Source organism: Cydia amplana, chromosome 19 (assembly GCF_948474715.1).
Source record: "Cydia amplana chromosome 19, ilCydAmpl1.1, whole genome shotgun sequence".
In the NCBI taxonomy this organism is placed as follows: domain Eukaryota; kingdom Metazoa; phylum Arthropoda; class Insecta; order Lepidoptera; family Tortricidae; genus Cydia; species Cydia amplana.
In genome coordinates this window covers 9,586,573-9,607,073 of record NC_086087.1, presented here as the reverse complement: position 1 = coordinate 9,607,073, position 20,501 = coordinate 9,586,573, and the positions used below count along the sequence as shown (strand labels likewise).

General features: G+C 36.4%; 3 protein-coding genes across 4 annotated transcripts in view; 1 reads left to right on the top strand and 2 right to left on the bottom strand.

The window, feature by feature from the left end:
- Nucleotides 1-20,501, bottom strand: part of LOC134656981 (rabankyrin-5) — a 97,759-nt gene that overhangs the window by 45,594 nt on the left and 31,664 nt on the right. The gene's annotated exons all lie outside the window — the stretch shown is intronic.
- LOC134656968 (uncharacterized) overlaps nt 1-20,501 on the top strand; it is a 35,220-nt gene that overhangs the window by 12,750 nt on the left and 1,969 nt on the right. Inside the window, exons 2-3 of one of the 2 annotated variants that reach the window (XM_063512533.1) lie at nt 6,772-6,928; nt 20,310-20,480. In XM_063512533.1, coding sequence (XP_063368603.1) covers nt 6,880-6,928; nt 20,310-20,480 — 220 coding nt within the window. In that variant the 5' untranslated portion in view covers nt 6,772-6,879. Of the gene's footprint in view, nt 1-6,739; nt 6,929-20,309; nt 20,481-20,501 lie in introns of those variants that run through there. The other variant, XM_063512532.1, reaches the window with a different exon arrangement.
- Nucleotides 7,717-9,835, bottom strand: LOC134657332 (uncharacterized). The gene is made up of 2 exons (XM_063512906.1): nt 8,601-9,835; nt 7,717-8,519 (listed from the first exon to the last, which is right to left on the bottom strand). Exons 1-2 carry the CDS (start codon nt 9,764-9,766, stop codon nt 7,745-7,747), a joined length of 1,941 nt encoding a protein of 646 aa, XP_063368976.1. The 5' UTR covers nt 9,767-9,835; the 3' UTR covers nt 7,717-7,744.

Below are 20,501 nucleotides of genomic sequence, written 5' to 3'. Positions count from 1 at the left end.
ACTAAAGTACGCTTGCGCTTGATACGAGCTCTCGTCTTTTCAATATTCCAGTATGGTGCCGAAACGTGGAGCCTCAAAAAGTGTGAAGGATAATTTAGGAATGAATGGCAAACGTGCTCGAGTTGGAGCATTGTGAGATGGTAGAGAACGCTATGAAGAGGTCGGCTTGCGGCAGTCTGACCTCGCGAAATGGAGACAAAGTAAATGTGGTCGTAATCCTCAGCAATGTGAAAACGAAAAAGAAGATACGTCTCAGTGAACCTGGTGCTTCCTGCTTGTACGACAAGAAAACCAATAAATAAAAGCCATAGCAGTCCACTATGTCTAGCAAACTTCAAGGATATTTGGAGTTCTGTTTTGTTAAAGTACCTACGTCATTTTTAATACGATAAGGCAATGAAATCATGAGAATATTGAGAGTTACCGATCGAATCGATAGTCATTGGGACCAGGTAACCCCTTAATGCAAGCCAGTTACTAGAGAAATTTAAGTTATTATAGCTATATATTAATTTACAAACCCAATTTTACTCAGTCTATTCAAAACAATACATTGTAGTTCATTACCCAGCAACCTGGATTGATACAATTTTCAAGAAAAACAACAAATTAATGATTTTTCTTAAGAAACCTGAAAGTCAAGGTCACGCCGATTTCACGCCGAAAACACGCCGCCGCCGCCGATTTTTTGGCATACGCCGCCGCCGATCATTTTTTAATCGGCGCACACGTCTAATCCTAAGGGAACAAATGAGGTGATAGGAGTGGGGTCATCGCTGAAGATTTGAAGAATCTTTATCTATACCGCAAACCCCACGTGTGGTTTAAAGATTTCTTTGTTTAAAAATTACCTGAAGAAGTAATTCGAGAGTCTCAAGCATTGTTGAAAATATGTCATGGTAATTAACGAACAGTAGTTGTCTTATCTCTTCTTACCTGGTGTAAAGGGTAATCCCTACTTAGAGTTAAAAGTTATAATGCTAAAAACTATTTAATTCTAAAGTAAACTCCTCTGTATTTGCTAAAACAAGGTTTTAAGTAAAAAATATATTTGTACTAAAAACAACATGGAGATCGTAGGAGATAAAATTGATAATTGATTAAATAACAAAGGAATGTATAAAAGCTTGCGAGCAGCATCAATTAATAAATTAATTCTATTTATAATATTGAGTAGTTTCATTTCTGTAATTACTGTTTAATTGCGGTATGTACTAATGTAAAATAACAAGCAAATCGATAATTTCAAAAATTATCTCCTATTTTATTCGAAATTTTCGCCAGAACGTTCTCATCAAGAAAGTCCCAAGAACATTCTGGAGAATATTCTCGGGACTTTCTTGAGAACGTAGAGAAAGTAGTCTTTGAAATCTATTATTTTATTAACGGTCTTGCCGACACCTATTAGCCGCTTAAAGAAAAATATAAAATACAATAAAAACCCAAACTTTGCATTCATTTAATACACTTTCTCAGAAATTTCCGTTTAAGAGAATGTTCTCGAGAAAGTGGGGAAATTCTCACGAGAAGGAATTTCCGAGAGCGAGAACATTCTCACCGGCACATCTCTAATCAGGCGCAACCGTGGTTTATATTCATGTTTTTTTTATTTGTCAAGAAAAGGGTTAAATCCGATGATTTTAAATAATAATATGGTAACGGTTTTTTATGAGTGCCTTAATAATGTACCTACCAATTATTATTATTTTACACTGAAACACGACTAATACGAACGTAATAAATAGAGCTGTCATTCAAAAATATCAATGAAACGATTGTTCCATGTTCCACTGTGCCCTTTTACCTATACATAAACAAGTTTATTTATTAACTTGTTTGTAATACCTGTAACTTGTACTTGTCAGTGCAAGAAATCAACTGAGATACCTCAATATTATTTTATTACTTCACAAACAACAATATTGAACAAGGTAAACAAACTGATAATCGGAGGATTTAGAGGGCGCAGCGTTAGTCATATAAATATATGTATGTAATACCTAATTCGAAAAATAAAGAAGACAATAACATAATAATTATGTCTTTAGGATATGTACTTACAACAAACATTATTTATAGTTTCATCAGAATGTTCTTAATAAGTCATACTCTAAATAACAATTAGATCGTAACTTAAATTTCATCAGCCTACTTTTCATAAAGAGTCCAAACTCAAATTATTCATTTTATACCGCAGACTGTAGAGACCTAAGAGTCCGGAGATAGGAAATAAATGATATTATTCAAATGCACATATAATAAATACATAATATGTATATAATGGTAATTATGTTGTTAGGTAAACTCCGAAGCTTCGGTTTCCTCTGTTGGCTCATTAAATCCTAGGAGTGGTCAACTTGGTGTAATAATTTCGACATTTGCTTGGCAAACCTAGAATCTATATGGACACGATTACTGACCAGAAAGACTGTACTTATAATGTTAGCTTTCCGGGCCACATTATATTATAAAGTACCTAATATTATTATTACACCTTAAGAAATATAATCCTATGGCGATTAGGTACCTACGCATTTGGCTGGTTTTGAACTAAGAGATTCAATGGCATGTTTTATTCAACACAAAATTTCTCACAGTCGTAGGACAATAACATCATTAACATATGACAATTAATATTAACGCGTAGGCTTTACTATACAACACAGTAACTGTTTGGTGTAAAATTAAAGCCTAGGGAATTTCTAAAACAATAGAATACCCCATTTGTATCTCAAAAACGCAATAAAACATTGTTATGATTATTAAAAAGGCAGTTAGCATTTTAGCGACGTAGAGTTTGAGCATCGCAATATTTGTCGTTCCCACCCATTTGTGCGCACTCAAGCGCACTTCGCAGGCGAACGCTTACAAGAACCAGAACTATAACCGCAACTTTGTAGAATCGAAATTAATCTGTCTCAGTCTCTCTAACTCTTGTATTATTGGTGTGACAGAGATGGAAATAGGCGAATTTTTAAAATGAGTTCTCGGTAGACGATGCCAGATCATGGAACTCGAATTGACAGTTTCATTGGTTTGGCTTCGTATTACAGTAGCCAATGAGCAATAACAACAGGCAACTAACTATTACAAGCACAGCGTTTTACTTTGACAAGACAAGACTAGCATTATGACAATCACTCAACTCAGGTTATGGACTTCAACCAATTAGCTTGACATAGTCTAAAGTGCTACCCAATTGCGGGAAACTAGCCTGTATTAGAAAGGGTTAAGGTCTTAGGCGAATTTATAACTAAATACAGGTTCTAGGAGTGGGCAACGAAAGGGAGTTTATGCAAGAGTGTATGCAAAACACGTTCCTGTATGTGCTCAAGCAGGTACACGTTTAAAATGCTAAAATAAGATTTAAAATTCCTTTTGGTCTTTGGTCACAGCATACATGTTGGGTTTTTCCAATGCCTTGACCATTATCTCAACACTACTTTGTCTAATATTAAAATTATTTCAATTATGACGATGATGGCAAACCAACGCTTGATAGGTTAGATAGGTACTTCAGAATGCATAATGCGCGATGTAGTGCTTTCAAAATTTTACCAAAATGTGCAGAATTGTAGCCGCATCATCGGGCCATTATGGCTCCTCTACACGATGGGCCAACGCCTGCCACTCCAAGGGACGCGGCCATGAGGTAGAATGAGATAGCAATATCACTTGCTCCCTCTAACGCATAAATGCGTCCCTTGGAGTGGCCGGCGTTGGCCCATCGTGTAGAGGAGCCATTAGGCATCAAAGTTCCGATGAAAACTATACTAAGAGTATTGACTCTTTATAGTAAAGTTAGTTTTTTATTGTTTATATTGAAAATCGATACCTCAAAAAATAATAATTTTACTGTATATACATTAGGTTGTATTGCGAAATATATCTTCAAAACAAAACAGCATCTATCACCATCTAACTACTTAGTAAACCAATGCTAAAATTACCGACTAAAGTGTAAACAAATATAGTGCTATTGCTATAAAATTTGCGGTTGATACGTTTGAAGGAAGGTTGTAAAATCAAGGGCACACTTTACAAAGTGTCAGATTGGTTATTACAGGCCAGGTATTGTGGTCAAACCATGGTCAAACAGAGCTTATTTTGAAATTTTTGAAAATAATCTGCAGAGGTGGCAAAGCATTTAAGACTTGTGAGTTATGTTCATTGCTCAATATTGTGTAGGTTCTGTGTAGGTACATAGCTTACATTTTAATAGGTACCTCAATGAACATTTAACGTTACGAGTATCTTTTCTATTTCTCATTTGTTCCTTTTAAAAATAAATAAGAATAAGAAATATATTTTCTAAAATAAATTTAAGTACTAACATAAAAATTAACTAAAGAAAGATTATACAAAACAAATGAAAGTTTTACATTATTTACTTATTCTACTTGAACAGAGCTAATTCTACTAGGTATCTAAACCCAAACTGCAGTTATTAGTGGTCACGCAACTTTTAACTTTAACATTGCAATACGATTTGGTCCAACTGCGATAACAGTTGTTGTAATCATTACTGTTAGTCAACTTTTGCAAATGTTTATTTTATAATTTTCCGGTAACTGGATGTAAAATTTTAATACAATTCTAACAAATTCCAATTTAGATCAACAATCAATAATGGTTACTTCTCACGAGAAATGTGTAAGTACATTATATTAGGGGTTGGTGCAAAAGCCATCTTCTTAGGTGACTAAAAGACTATTTAACTAGGAGTCATACAGTTGTAACTTATTCGAGTTATTCGTCAACTTTCGATCTTATTGTATGAATTGTATCTAAGGTGAATTGTGATTGACCGCTGACAGTTATCAAGTTATAATATTGAAATTGGCATCAGATTACTGACTAACAATGTCGTAACATTATGTATTTTATTGTTGGTAATCGCGCGAATTTATGGGGGTATTAGATACGAGGGTGAATCAAAAAGTCCTTAGAACTGGCTGTTTATAAAAAGTTTTTAAATGAAGTTTTTTTTTTATTTTGAACTGTCATTATAACGTAATATTTGACAGTTGGTTTCGTTCGAATTGTTCCCGCCGTTACATAGTAAATCAATATTTTGCGAAATAAGTCGACTAAAACGTCCCATTATGGAAAAAAATGAGTTACGTGCCGTGATAAAGTACTTGTGTATGAAAAAAATGACTACCAAGGAATTTTTTTTGGATATTCAGCAAACCGTAGGCACTAGTGCTGTACCCTATTCCACCGTCGCTTTCTGGGTTGCCGAGTTTAAAAGAGGCAGATCTAGCTGCGAAGACGACCCCCGCTCCGGCCGGCCATCTACCTCAGTTAACGCAAAAACCGTTGAAAGAATTGAGAAAATGGTTTTGGACGACCGGCGACTAACAATTAAATACATAGCAGAGACTCTAAAGATTTCATTTGGTAGCGTACATTCAATACTAACCGATGTTTTGGGTTTTAAAAAAGTGTCAGCAAGATGGGTTCCGCGAATGTTAACGCAGGCTAACAAAGAAGGCGTTTAGAAGTTTCGAAGCGGAATCTAAAGAAAATCTTACATGATCCGGACACTTTTTATCGTCGTTTCGTAACAATGGACGAAACATGGGTTCACCATTTTGACCCTGAAACAAAAAAGCAAAGCATGTCCTGGAAACGGCCATCCTCCCCTCCAATAAAGAAATTTAGAGTATTTCCGACAGCAGGTAAAGTTATGGCCTCAGTTTTCTGGGATGCAGAAGGAATCCTTTTTATTGATTATCTGCCTAAAGGAAAAACCATTACAGGTGCCTATTACACCGATTTGATACCAAAAGTGCGTCAAGCAATCAAAGAAAAACGTCGAGGAAAATTTTGAGTGCGGGAGTGCTTTTTCACCATGATAATGCTCCGGCTCATTGATCACAAATGGCTCTCACTGCAATCCGCCAAGCTGGTTTTGAGATCTTTGATCATCCGCCCTACTCGCCAGACTTAGCTCCTAGTGATTTCCACTTGTTTCCGAAACTAAAGGAGCACATTCGCGGAACTAAATTTGACGACAACAACGCGGTCATGGGTGCCGTAGAGGAGTTTTTTGAGGCTCAAGAAAAATCGTTTTTTTATGATGGATTAAAAAAACTTGAAAAACGGTATAATAAATGTATAGAACAAGAAGGAAATTATGTTGAAAAGTAAAAAAAATAAAAATGATATTCGTTTGTTTTTGACCCTATTTCTAAGGACTTTTTGATTCACCCTCGTAGGACAGTATCGAATTCAGCTTTATCAAACAAAATACTTAAGACATATCAGTATTCCCGTGTCTCCGTACAATACAACCACTTTTAGATTACGCTATTCAATTATCGTAGTGTACACAACTCACAATACGCTTAATCTTGGTTACTTAGCACAGTATTCGCTCATTCACTGTTAATGTCGTTCACAAGGTCGCCTATTCCTTTCGCCTTTCGTGCTGATCTTGTATTAAGTATTAAACACTATACGTAAATAAAATATACATGCACAGGTACCTGTCTGAAAATTTTCAGCTCTACTGTACACTTAAACAACGTAGCATGTATGCATGCCAATGCTTCTAAAATTATTTTTATTGGGGTAACATATGTATCATCTTAAAACATAAAACAACTTCGAAATTACATTACTGCCATTTAACTAGGTATAAACGCGAGCGAGCTGGAAAATTGTCATAGATATAAAAACTGCCTTCCGTTGTATTTGTTCGGCCCAAATTTTGCTATTTAAAGTAAAATACCCATGAAAATATATGTCAAATAATATTTCCAGACGCATCCTACATCGTTCAGCAAGGACGGCGCTAGTCAAAGCCTAATGCGTGTCATTTTGGCCGCACGAACATCTGCATGAGGCAGCGCAAGTCAAATAATTGCAAGAATGCAGCGCGTGCTAGCCCTGATGGCGGTCTTGGCCTTCAGTGAGACTGGTATGTACACATTTTAGACCTTTAAACACGCTCGTGTGTAGTGTCCGGAACATAACCGTAGCGAGTGGCGATAAATACTTCAGGTTAAGTATACAATACAAAACTAGTAATGTTTAAAGGAAAACTGATAGGCAGAAGGTAAATATGAAATTTTGTAAAACATCAACATAAACGGATTTAATTAAGAGCCCGCAGCAAACTCGGCCGAATTTCACCATCCCATATAAACGTGATGGCTTGTAATGAAACTTTGCACATGCACATATGACATACGGTATATCTATGCTGTAATTATAGCTGGTCAACTAAATCTTGTCAGTAAAAAAAGGCGCGAAATTCAAATTTTCTATGGGACGATATGCCTTCGCGCCTAATACATTTTTCAAATTTGCCGCCTTTTTCTACTGTCAAGATCTGGTTGACCAAGTATAGATTATATGGATAGCTCCAGCTTATAAAACAAACAAAACAAAGCAAAAACAAGTTTTGTCTGAAAAACTTAAATTCGCTGTATTTTTTTAACTATGGTATCCGAAGCTACATAAATTTAATACAGCCATAAATATATCTTATCCTATTGTATGTACAAAGTATCAGAGCAATCTATCTAGTCGATTTAAAATGAGAGCTTAACTACGGTTTTATGGAGAACCGAGCTTGCTGCGGAGTCTTAAGTCATTTAATCTTCAAACATGTTATAAAACTCTTATATTAATTAATTTAACTTCAACAAACATTAATAAATCATATAACATCGACTTTTTAACGCAATTATTTTGTATTGTTAATATTGCAGCTTACGTGTGGTAGGTTTAATTAAAAGTTTGTTTGCCTAAGAACACCGCTAAACAAATCGTATAAAATCAGCGAAAACAGTGCAACTGGGGCTACGATTGCTGCTAATCTATAACCAGGATAAGGATCTCGGTAACTGTAACATAGAGCTGTAAAGACTCTACCGGTCTCCACGCACTGGCTGCCAGGGAGACCGCTCTCATAAATAGGTTCACCAGTATCACATCTGGCATTAGATTCTTCATGAAACGAATATTGTGTCACAAGCCTAGCTACCGCTCCTATGGTCCCGTTTTCATAAAAACCCTCGTAAGCTCTTAGCTTGCCGTTTAACTTATCACGCAAAAAAGACACACCCCAAGGTGTAAAACTTCGGAATACATATTCAGGAATGAACGATTTCCTCCAATGTTGAGGCGTTGAGAGATTTGTTAAATTCATCTTAAGTCCTAATTTCGCCAAAAAATTCAAACTCGTAATATCGTAATTAGAGACTTCCTCAAAGTGTTCTGTTACGTCTTTGTAAGGTATGACGCCGCAATAAAACTTAGTTCTCAAATAAAATGTTGCTCCAGGGGAGAAATTGCACACAACTCTAACGTCACCATTGCCCCTTACACCGTAAGCGCAGCCCATTTTATCGGTATTCGCCCATAGTATCTGGGCAGTATTGAATGTATCCCGAGTAATATGTCCACAGTCAACGTCTCGCTTTTCTAGTTGTTCACGAGCACTTAAAAACCAAGCGTGAAGACATCCAACTAAAGCTGACACGAAGCATTCTTTCGGCGGTAAACTGTCAAAATAATATATCAGGCTTAAAAAGTAGAACAGTGACAAATCGAAAATATGTAAGATGGTATTGTAAAATATTTACCAATCGTCGTCGGTTGGCCCTTTACAACAGTATTTCAAACACTTCTTGCACTCCAGTTGCGTGACAAGCTTGTCTTTTATAGAAGAACAAGCAGCAGGGCCGGGAAGACATTGTCGAAGCCATCTATTGGATATTCTTGCTAAATCCATGTCGTACATTACTTGCTGCATGTTAGCAGCAGAAGGCAAGTTAGGATAAACCTCCGCCGTGCCCATTGCGACACGGTTTCTCATATTATTTATGGTGTTTAGTACTATTACTTGTTCGTACCTAGTCAGTTTCTTGACTTTGTATTTTATATCACATATTTTAGATATGGTGTCATTTGGAAAAATACAAAGAGTGTGATCCCCGTAACAGGGTCCCTGATCGCACCATTTATTGCCAGAATCGTCATTGCGCCTTCGGGGAACAAATTTAACATCGGTCTCCGGTTCAAGTGATATGCCGTCAAGAGTTCCTCCTTTTAAAACGAATATCTCGGAGTACTTGGCTCTAGTCATAAATCTTCCAAACAATATAGGTAACTCCCAGCAGGGATACTCTTCGGGAACATACCAGACATTGTCATTATCATCGGTTTCAGCATATAGTTTATTTAACTTTCCTGGATATTTCTTTACTTTAAGCTTCGTTACAGCAGGTACCATGTGGTACAGGTCATTATTTCGTATTTTTCCAGGGGTAGGGCTGAGGAATTGGTTTAACGGTTTCGATTCGTTAGTAATATTATGTTTTTCTTCTTTCAATGTAGTGGTTTCCTCATAAGCACAAGTTTCAGTGACCGAGTCGTCCGGGTTGTTGTCATCATCGGCGTACTCGTATTCATATTCATCAAATATATTAGTAAGAGGAAATTGTGTGGCGCGGCTGGCGGTGTCATGGTAACTATAGTTGTCAGACTCTGATAGATCTGTTGGTTCCTCGCTTGATGTTCTTGAGTTTCTTTCGGTATTTTCTTCAGCACGACGTAGAGTAGTCAGAATTTTAATTTCGCCATCATTGAGTGACACTTTCGGTTCATTGCCAATTCTCCGTGTTTCGACTAAATCATCCTTTTCGTTGTTAGAGCGATCTTTATTATCATCAATATAATAATCAAGGTCTACATTGTAACAGGGACGAAAGATAAAAATTATACATAATGTTACGGCTTTGGCATTCATATTTGACGAAATAATGTCATGGCCACCTCGATAAAAAACCCATTCGAATTTTTGTACCAAAATATGAAGCGAGCGGCAGTACAGGGGGCCGATTTTTGAATTTCGATCGCTCGATTTCGCCATTCGAAATTCGGTGGAAAACGGCGAAATGATAATTTTTGAAATACGAGCCATAAAAATTAGGATTCTAGTGGTATTGACCACTCGATTTCAATTCTATTAGTAGAATTTAGATGCCTAGCAGTGGAGATATTATTTAACGAAATACATGAAATCGAGTGGTCGAAATTCAAAAATCGGCCCCCTGTACCTAACTTCTCAAATTGGCATATCACTACATAGTATAAAACAAAGTCGCCTCCCGCTGTCTGTCTGTCCCAATGTATGCTTAGATCTTTAAAACTACGAAACGGATTTTATGCCGGTTTTTTAAGGTGACGGTAGAGGTGGGTAAATTTTCAGATTCTGTCAATTTACCCCATTTCACACACAAGCGCACTTCACGCACACTACCTCACTTTACTGGGACAGGTCACTGACCCATCAAGTTTTTTTTAAGATAGCGTTTTGAGTTTAGTGGCCTCCTTTTAGGAAAAGCGTTCCATTGAAAGAAGAAAGAGAAACAATACATTTAATCTTGCTTTCCTTGTCTGTTCATGTCACACGTGACGTATTTAAATTCTAATAATTCATTTGGTTGTTGACAATTTTCTACATTATGGCTTTGTCGAGATACGCGTTTTCTAAAGTTAAACCGAATAAAACCAGATGTCATTAAGTCAGATGTAAAATTTATTTACTACTCTATACGACTTTTCATAAGGCTCAAAATCAATTAAATGAGAATTTAAATAAATAAAGTTCCAGCAGGGTGCAAAATTTAATTAAGGCGGACAAAATAAAATTTGAAAATATATGGAAACAGTGTTGGCTAATGTACCCCTAATATCTTTACCGATTTACTTTTATGTGGTATATTCGCCTTTTGTTTCACTATTAAATTAATACAATTAAAATAAAAAATATTATACCGGTATTCCACCGGTATTATTTCAGTGCTGAAGCGATTATCTTCGATCGTAGCCTTGATAATGTAGGTGTTGATAGTTACTTACGGCGGTAGGAGCGGCAATGAACCCCGTGCAGAGTAGAACGTGAGGTGCGTTGGGATAAGTGCATATATCTACTTATAATTCTTTGGCTGGTTGGTAACCCTCTATATTTTATTTTTTGTTTTACTGTTATTAGGTTAAGGGAGTTTTAGGGAGTGAAAAAAAAATGATTTTCGTCTTATGCGCTCGCGTGATTGCCGATGGATTATAATTAGACAAAAGAACTTGTTTTCCACGCATCGAATGTAGATCCCTATGACACTTCCTCCAAGTCTTCTCCAATAATGTTTATACCGTATTTTAATTACCTACCTTAAATGTTACATTTCTAAATATTTTTTTTGTGCTATACATACTTCAAAAAAATCGCTGGAGGCCTAGCGGTAAGAGCGTGCGAATTGCAATTCCGGCTCGTACCAATGAGTTTTTCGGAACTTATGTACGAAATATCATTTGATATTTACCAGTCGCTTTTCGGTGAAGGAAAACATCGTGAGAAAACCGGACTAATCCCAATAAGAGCCTAGTTTACCCCCTATGGGTTGGAAGGTCAGATGGCAGTCGCTTTCATAAAAATTAGTGCCCACGCCAATTTATGGGATTAATTGCCAAGCGGACCCCAGGCTCCCATGAGCCGTGTCAAAATGCCGGGGCAACGCGAGGAAGATGATGTGACACATACTTCCAAAAAAATCTACAAATATTTTACGTGACAACTGCTTATAAGTAAATATTATGTAGGTACACTTATAAAGTATAAAGTAGAAAATATAGTCCGTCAACCAAATCTTGTCAGTAGCAATGTAAAGCAAACTAAAGTAGGGCAACACTCAAAGAGCAGTATTGCGCTAAGAAAAGCAGCAATGTACATCGAACCAACTGATTTTTTTTTCCGCTGAGCGCGCCCTGCGTACGTCAATTCAAATTGTCACTCGCGGTTTATTGAAAAAAATTGAAACATGGACGGACAATTTAAAAGCGATGTTAAAACAATGTTAATCAAAATGATGAACAAATTTGAAGATATCAAAAACAACTCCCTATCGTAGTGCTTATATTCTCTTTGTTCCCTAAGTCCCTTGTCTTCTAAGTTTACTAAAATAAAATCATATCAAAATGCAGATAATTAGATAGTGCATATATTTGTTATTTACAATATAATATGCCACTTGTTAATGTAAATTAGTGTACTGTTCAGGATAAATATGACATACCTGTGTAATTTTTTTGATTGGTATATATTGTACAATATACATATTAAAAATAAAACAACTGATATTTGGGTGTTTATTTAATTTAAAGGTAAATAAGATAAGGGTCACTTTTCGGTTCTGGCCTGGAATGTCCAATTTTCCAAATGTCCAGTCCCCGTGCGTCCAATTCCTTGAACGACCAATCCCCGTATGTCTAATTACCTGAACGTCCGATCCCTGTACGTCTAATTACCTGAACGTCCGATCCCTGTATGTCTAATTACCTGAACGCCCAATCCCCGTATGTCCAATTCCTTGAATGCCTCCTCCTCGTACGTCCAATTACCCGAATGTCTAATATCTGATTCCCTGTACGTCCAATCTTTGTATGTCTAATGACCCAATTGACCGTTTCGTCTGTGATGAAACATCAGAACCTGGCTGGACGTCTAGTAGAGTAACAAATAGTCCGTTTGCCTACGAAATTCGCCACATATTGTTGGCCTACTATTCAGGTGACACTAAAAACCGTTTATTTACGAAATTGTAGAAAATTAAGAAATCAAATATTTTTACGAAAATAAAACATGGCTTTTATCTTTATTTTCTGAATTTTTATAATAAGTAGATGCATTTTTTCAAAGCATTGATATAGAATAAGAGAACAGAATACACAATCAGCCCAAAAAAGTGGGGCCCATCGGAAGGGGTTATTCCCACTAGTTACCACCAAGTTGTTACCAGTGGTAACTACTGGGATTTTTTTTTGTTGGTGGTAACTACTGGGAATAATTTTTCCCAGTAGTTACCAGTGGTAAAAGACGGGAAAAAAATTCCCAGTAGTTACCACTGATAACAACTTGGTGGTAACTAGTGGGAATAACCCATCGGAAGCTGCCCGGGCAGCTTACTGTCGCATTATTTTGTGGCTGGCTCAAACTGACACGAAAATATTGCTGTGTATAGAATCACATATCAAGCAGACGCACTAATAATAGTTATACCTACATATATTAATAGGTAAGAGTCGTACCCGACATGCAATTCTTATCGCCATTCTAATAATCAGTAAGATAAAAAGTAAGTTAAATGAGTGGTAAATGTACATTTCCATGAACGCATAAGACCGTGAAGTACCGTAAAATGGGGTGAGTAGGGTCAAAACTGAAATTCAAACCTCGATAACATTTTATTTTTACATATGAAAACTGAATGGTGTATATAATAAGTGTTCCGGACGTTTGTATTTTAGTTTTTATTTTATTTTGGGTAGTTCCATTTCATAACTTTGGCGATAAAGAGGAAAACCCACCTCACCCCGTAGTGCCTCGTATTTGGGGTGAGAGGGGTTTTCATACAAAGGTGATTTTGGAAGATTGTTGGATCGATGTTTTTTTATTATGCGTATTACTATAGCTCCATTTTAAATTGGAATACATTATTTTTGTAGCAGTAGCCTTAAAATCCCTTCTCACCCCCCTCTCAAACCTTCTCTCCCCATCCATAACCCACCTCTTCCCGCGAAACCTACTCACCCCGTTTTACGGTAAGTAAAATAAAGGTATCAACTAAAAAGGTATCCGTTGGTAATGGTACACAAATGAATAAAATTCAATACTAGGTATATTTTTGAAACGGTACCATTAGAGCAGTTTCGCACTACGTCCGATCCGACTCCGTGAAACCCAGTACCCGTTGTTGTAGCCGTAGATCTATTTCCATGGTGATATGGACATTCAGGGAATTGGACATTCGATAAACGGACATTCGGGAATTAGACATTCGAAGAAAATGGACATTTAAGGAATTGGACCTTCGAGCAAATGGACATTCCGGGAATTGGACCTTCGAGCTAATGGACATTCCGGGAATTGGACCTTTGAGCAAATGGACATTCCGGGAATTGGACCTTCGAGCAAATGGACATTCGGGAAATTAGACATTCGAGGAAAATGGACATTTAAGGAATTGGACATTCGAGGCCAGAACCCACTTTTCGACTTGGTTGCGTTGTACACGTACATAAACCGCCATAGGTAAGTATTGTCTGAAAAGATACTACCTACTACGAACGCCTTATATTGGGCAAGATTTAATCCTGCAACAAACATGTATGGATTAGGTAGATATTGCGAAAGAACGGCGATATAATCAAGGCTCTTAATACTGTTTAAAAGGTTTACCTTTGTAAATAGTCACAACTGATTGCTGAAAATATTAGACATGTGGGCCTATGGACGGTTTCCAGGACACAATTTATGGTCTTGTTAGATAGATTTAGGCATACGTTTTAATTTTATTTATGCCTTTTAACCCTAAAACAAAAAAACTGAACATAATCTTAAAAGTTCGAAAGAGTTCTTCCAGTACTTGTCATAACCGCAATTTTTAGTAATGTTTACCATCAACGAGCATGATTGTACATTGTAGGCCCCTTAGCTTTGCTTATTCTTATTTAATGTATTGGTATTTAATGGTGACAGCAGAAATATCTCTTGAAACAGAAACGATTCAGAATGAAAACAAATAAGGTGACGGCTGTCATTCACGATTCCACATTCCACAGATAAAACACAGATGACACGCGTTTTGGAATTATTTGAACACAGTGTTGCTAACCCGCGATTTTTCAAATTTGCCGCCTTTTACTACTGACAAGATTTGGTTGACGGACTTTATCTTATAGGTACATAATATAAAAACCGATCATGTACGAGTAGGATTCACTATGGGTTCCACAGTTACACATTTTTATTGCATATTTTTTGTTTAAGACCAACTCACCTATGTCCTATAATAATAGGACATAGGTCTTCCATTAATCTTTTGGCGTTGAACTATTTTTTGTATATGTATTTATGTAATACAATTCTGAGTTAGGTTATGGTACATTTTTGCTCACCTACTTATAATTATGTATTATATCTGATATGTCACATGATACCAAAAATCGCCGCAAAGTTAAAAGTTCATTTATTTACGTTACTCATCTTCGGATCACCGACTTACTACTTCCTTACTTGACATATGTGTACTAAATTTCAATTGAACTAGTCCAGTAGTTACGGTGAAAATTGGCTTTAACAAAATGGCAGACACACGAGTGATCTTATAAGGGAGATTATTTTCCTTGAGTGAATGGTATGCATTTACCCCAATGCACCTCACGTTCCACGCGGCGCGGCGTAATCTGGCCCCTATTTCACCACGGTGACAGGTACGACAAAAACATCACTGTTATTGACGCCATAGGCATCCATGGACTACAGTTACCGCTAACACTGATTTAAACTTTCACGATTTTTACACATTATTAAATTGTACAACGGAACCGCAAAACGTTCAAGCGGATAAACAAGACCAAGTGCGGGTAGTTCGAAAAACTCGCGCGGTTAGAAGATGCTGATGTCAACTTAAGCCAGTCTTCTCCGAGACCACGGGGACAACGCCGTCCTCGAAACGTCGGAGGTAAATCTTAAAACTTAGATATGCGATTAAGTCCCGTTGTACAATTTAATAATACAGTTACCGCTTACCATCGGGCGGGCCGTATTCGTGTTTGCCACCGTCATTGTACCTATTATTAAAAAAACTTTATTATATCGGATAAAACAGACATTTCTCTCGCGAAAAAATCTTGTGACAATTGTCACAAGATTTTTCAAAGAATTTTCGGTAAGTCTTGACAGGAAATGAGTTCTGTGTCGCAATTTCGATACAGTTGCCGTGTTTCTTGTGACAATTGTCATTAGCTTCGCAAAATAAGAATTTTTTAGTGGCAATATAATGGAGTTTATTTATTAATTAAAATGTTGGTGGTAAACAAGCACATCGCCCGTCCGATGGTAAGCGGTTACCGTAGCCTATGGAGGCCTGTGACGTCAGCAACAGTGATGTCGACAACTGTCGCACCTGTCACCGTGGTCGTGGTGAAATAGGGGCCAGTAAGTACCTAATAATCGCAGTGGTCTTAAGTGTCACAGACCCTACTGGCGCTTAAGTCCTTTATGACAATTTCTGCCTATTTTAAATTGTTCAAAAAAAAAGAAACCGAATAATTATATCGGACTACCAAATTTTCACGAGAATCAGTTGAGAAATGTGATATGCAAAGGAGAAGAATTCGGACATACGAAAGCATTTTTGCCCAAGTTGAAACGGAGACCTTCGCCAACGCTCGGTCAATGATGGTTTAGGTACAGCTAGCTGCAGAGAAAAGGTACCACCCCTGCATACAATTATCTATCTGGTCGTACCTTTTCTCTGCAGCTGACTGTACACCAATAAAAATGGTTGTCCCTGCTGTAATTTTATACCGGTACCGTACTTTGTATTTCAACCGGTATAGTTTTACCTTCAAAACGAACCGGTATTGATAAATAATAACGGTACCATACCGCTTATACCGTAAAGAAAGCATGATGCAGTCTCTGCTTTGCACAATTATTGTGTGGACAAAATTCTTATAATCACCGAAACATACATACCTACGCACATAATGTCATTGAAATAAAACATTGTTATTTTATAGTAAATTTATATAATACTCGATATATACACATAACAATAACCAGACCGCAGCGGTATTAGCCTGTAAGCTTCATCTCTTGTCTCCAAATCCGCAAAAACTAGTTAGTACTAAATGCTGGTCTTGCTGTTATTTTATTCTTGAAGATTATGGCTTGTTTCTTGATTATTGAGAACAGCACGTAATCGCACACATATAGACGGAACGAACGGCAACAAAGTAGGTGTAGACACTAAGACTTTCAGGTATTAAACGAATTACGCTTCGTATTAATAGGTAAGTATTATTTAAATGAATATATAATATTCTCTAACGTAAATACAAGATTACAATTGACATCAAATGTCATTGACGTACAGAAGTCATATACTTTTTTTTAATGACGCAAAATTGATACCAGCATAATGAAAATCAATCCCAATCAGTAAAACGAGTCTTTAAACTTTTTTCATTTTAAGCGGGTTTTGAAGGAACAAGTTACTTAAATTCAATTGTAATCGTATTGTTTTAGGATAGTTTACTGCTGTTTTCGATCGTTACGACCTGTAAATAACAACAAATCAAATTTTAAATAAATTTATTTACCCTATTTTTTGAAATACAATTTATCTACTGGTATACATTTTCGTATGCGTATATGATGAAATGTCTAAATAATGTCAAAAACGAGCTACAACGACGTACACGTCTGCTTCGATCCAAGGCCAGCGGCCATCTGACTCGAAGAAGAATTTTGAGTGATGTCGTCAATGTATGGAAATTGTACGAAAGTTTACATTTGGGATTGAATTTCTGTGTTGTATTTGTGAGTAAAAATATAAGTAGGTAATAATTTGCTAGTTTAGTTATCTAGCTTTCAAAATCACACAACAACTCAATTACTGTTAAAGGCAAAACTGTAATGCGTGTTGCTCAAACGGAACTCCATATTTTGATTTTTGGATACTTTTAGTGTCGATTTGTAGAGAATTACAGCAAATAAAAAATATTATGCTGTGAAGAGCCGGTACACGGCTTCTTCGTGAACAAATTTACGTATAATTTAATGCAGTTATTAAACATTTCTTGAACAAATTGATTGCACAAAGTGAGCTCTAAATCGAAAACGTCATATACCGTCCCCTTAAATAGATAGAGTGATTCAAAAGGAAGGTTTATGTATAATTTGTTAACCCGTGCGAAGCCGGGGCGGGTCGCTAGTTGAATATGAATATATAACACCCCCCATAACAGCTGGAATTGCTATCTCAAATAGATAGTAAATTATATCTGACACTTCTTCAGGTCTGTAATCCTTCACTGTTCATAAAATGTAATGCTAATAATATTTCTATGAGTCATAATTGCTCACTTGAAACTTGCTATTTATACAGATGTTTTAACCAGAATACGCATGAGTCAAACATCGAGCTGAAATCAAGGAAATTATTTTTCGTTCATAGATACATAGCTCCAAGCTCCATCGACGACAATCCATGATCCAAGATTTATGAGGCGCATTGTTTCATTTTGTTAAACAAATGTTGTACTTCAAATAAAATATTTATGAATTTACAAAAAAAATACTCAAGAATGCGACGCATTAGTGTAAGGCCTGAGTGGACGCTCGAAGCGGAGCGTTCGGCGGGGCGTGCAGCGTGGCGTCGAGCTCCCAAGTGATTTGAGCAGCGTGCACTAAGGCCGCTCCTATACGTGCGCATTTGTTTAACATGCACGCCGCACGCCCTGCCCCGCTGCACGCCCAACTCGAGCGTTCACTCAGGCCTTACACTTATACATTATTATTATAATTAAGAAGTTAAACAAAACAAACATGTCGTTAAACGTATGCCCTTTTTGTGATAAATAATAACCCAAGAGTTTTTCGAAAACAATGAAACATCACCCGGTCGTTTCGGTCAAAGAAGCAAAGATAAACAAATTATAATTTCGAATTAATCCTAAAAAAATATGACAATGGAAGTACCTCGTACCTACTTATTTACTTAATGAATATGTATATTATATTACATAGATATTAAATTAACCAAGTCTACATCTCACGAAACCCATGGCACCTAGATGTAAAATAATAAATATCGTGGGATTCGACAGGTTAATATGAATTGTCAAAAAAATGCGTTAAATACGTTTTTCTACTCCAGCACTTAAATGTGTCAATTAAATGACTGTATAAAATAATGGGAGCTATGCAGAGAACCTTCTTGTATACGTTTTATCTCGTAATTTACTTAATAGACTTCATAATCGAAATCGGGGTCAAGACCAAAACAGCATTAAGTTTAACAAAAGCATAACGCATCGCTGACATAAATGACCTGTTCATTACGTCAAGTATCTAAAATGCAGTATTTAAGGTCAGCGGCATCGGCACTTAACCGCGAAGACCTAGAACCAACACTAAAAGGCTTACAAATTACGTTTACACAGTGGTCTTAAGACGTTTTATATTCTCGTCAGTATGAGTCACGCGTGCTTCGATAAGTGTGATGCACCGGCGTGAGTTTTTTTTATACACGTTTGTTAATTATAAAACGATACTGTACGTGAAACACTTTCTAACTTTCAGTTTCATTTCACTGAACAACATGAGTTTGCGGAATAACGGATTACATAGAGGCATGACTTAATGATTCGAGACTTGTACACATTTGTAGTAGGTTAAATTATTCAATATACATAACGTCGGTGCGAAAAAAAAAATCGCTATGTGTTTTTTTACGATTTTTTTAATTTGGCATATTTTGATTCCTTTTTGAATTTCCCGTCGACCTACATCAATATTTTTTTATATCTATATTAGTTTTTAAAATAAGTAACAAAATTTGTACAAAAAAATAGCTATGTGATTTTTTTTGCACATAACGAAATTAAATGCCTTGTTTTCCGTCGAGGGTGATGGCGATAATGTTGCACATGGCGATTTATTGACCCTAAAATCCGCTATGTATCATTTCTCGTGCTACGTTACTTTGGCAACCAATCGTTTTATGTGTAAACTTTACACATGACGATTTTAAGTGAACCAAAAGTCGCTATGTAGCAAAACTCTGGTTAAAATAATTCATATTGTAAAAGTTTACGAAAAAAACTGTTTATTTTCTGCATAAGTATCGTGTAAAAACCATTGATCTACCAGAAAAAAATACAGGTTCAACAAATATATTACAAACAGGAAAATAAACAGTTTTTTTTTGTCTCCTGTAAAGTAGCTAAAAAATACATGGCGATTTTTTTATTCGCACCGACGATAAGTAAGTAGGTAGGTAAAGGCTGGTTAGAATTAAACGATTTTTTTATTAGTATTATGCGCAAAGTAGCACATTTAAACTCGTGTAACTCTTACACGAGTCAAAATGTGTGAACTAGTACTGTATCTTTAATTAAAATGAACGAGTCTTAGTTATAACAGTATAGGCAAAGTATATTTTTGTGAAACATATGAGAAAACACAAAATTAAATAATTAAGAAGATATTATAATGCCATACAATTTCCATTTTTTTTAATAATACAATTTATGTGACTGTTATAAAGGTCATTTATTTAGCTACGTAGCATAATCAGAAATAAATAATAACAAGGAGTATTTTAACCACCAGTGAAGACCAATCCAGCACAAGGCACCAAAATCATTTCCTAGTTGTTGTGTCAGTGTAATTTCATACAAAATACACACAATTTAAATAAAAAGTTTTCAATTTTTTCCAGTGTCCGCCCTCCAATGCTACCAATGCCTCATCAACCCGCCACCAGGCCACAACTATACTTCTACGCCGCGCCTGTGCGTCAACTTCGACCACTCCAACAAGTTCGTCGTGGACTGCCCCTACTCCACGATGTGTATGAAGCAGGACTTCCATTTGGAAATTCAGAATGGAGGTGAGCAACGATAAAATATTT

Excerpts from the sequence above, each read along its gene's own strand:
- LOC134657332 (XM_063512906.1), bottom strand. The coding sequence starts at position 9,766 with ATGAATGCCAAAGCCGTAACATTATGTATAATTTTTATCTTTCGTCCC. Across the intron at positions 8,520-8,600 it reads GGGCCAACCGACGACGATTG|TTTACCGCCGAAAGAATGCT; the intron begins GTAAATATTTTA and ends TTATTTTGACAG.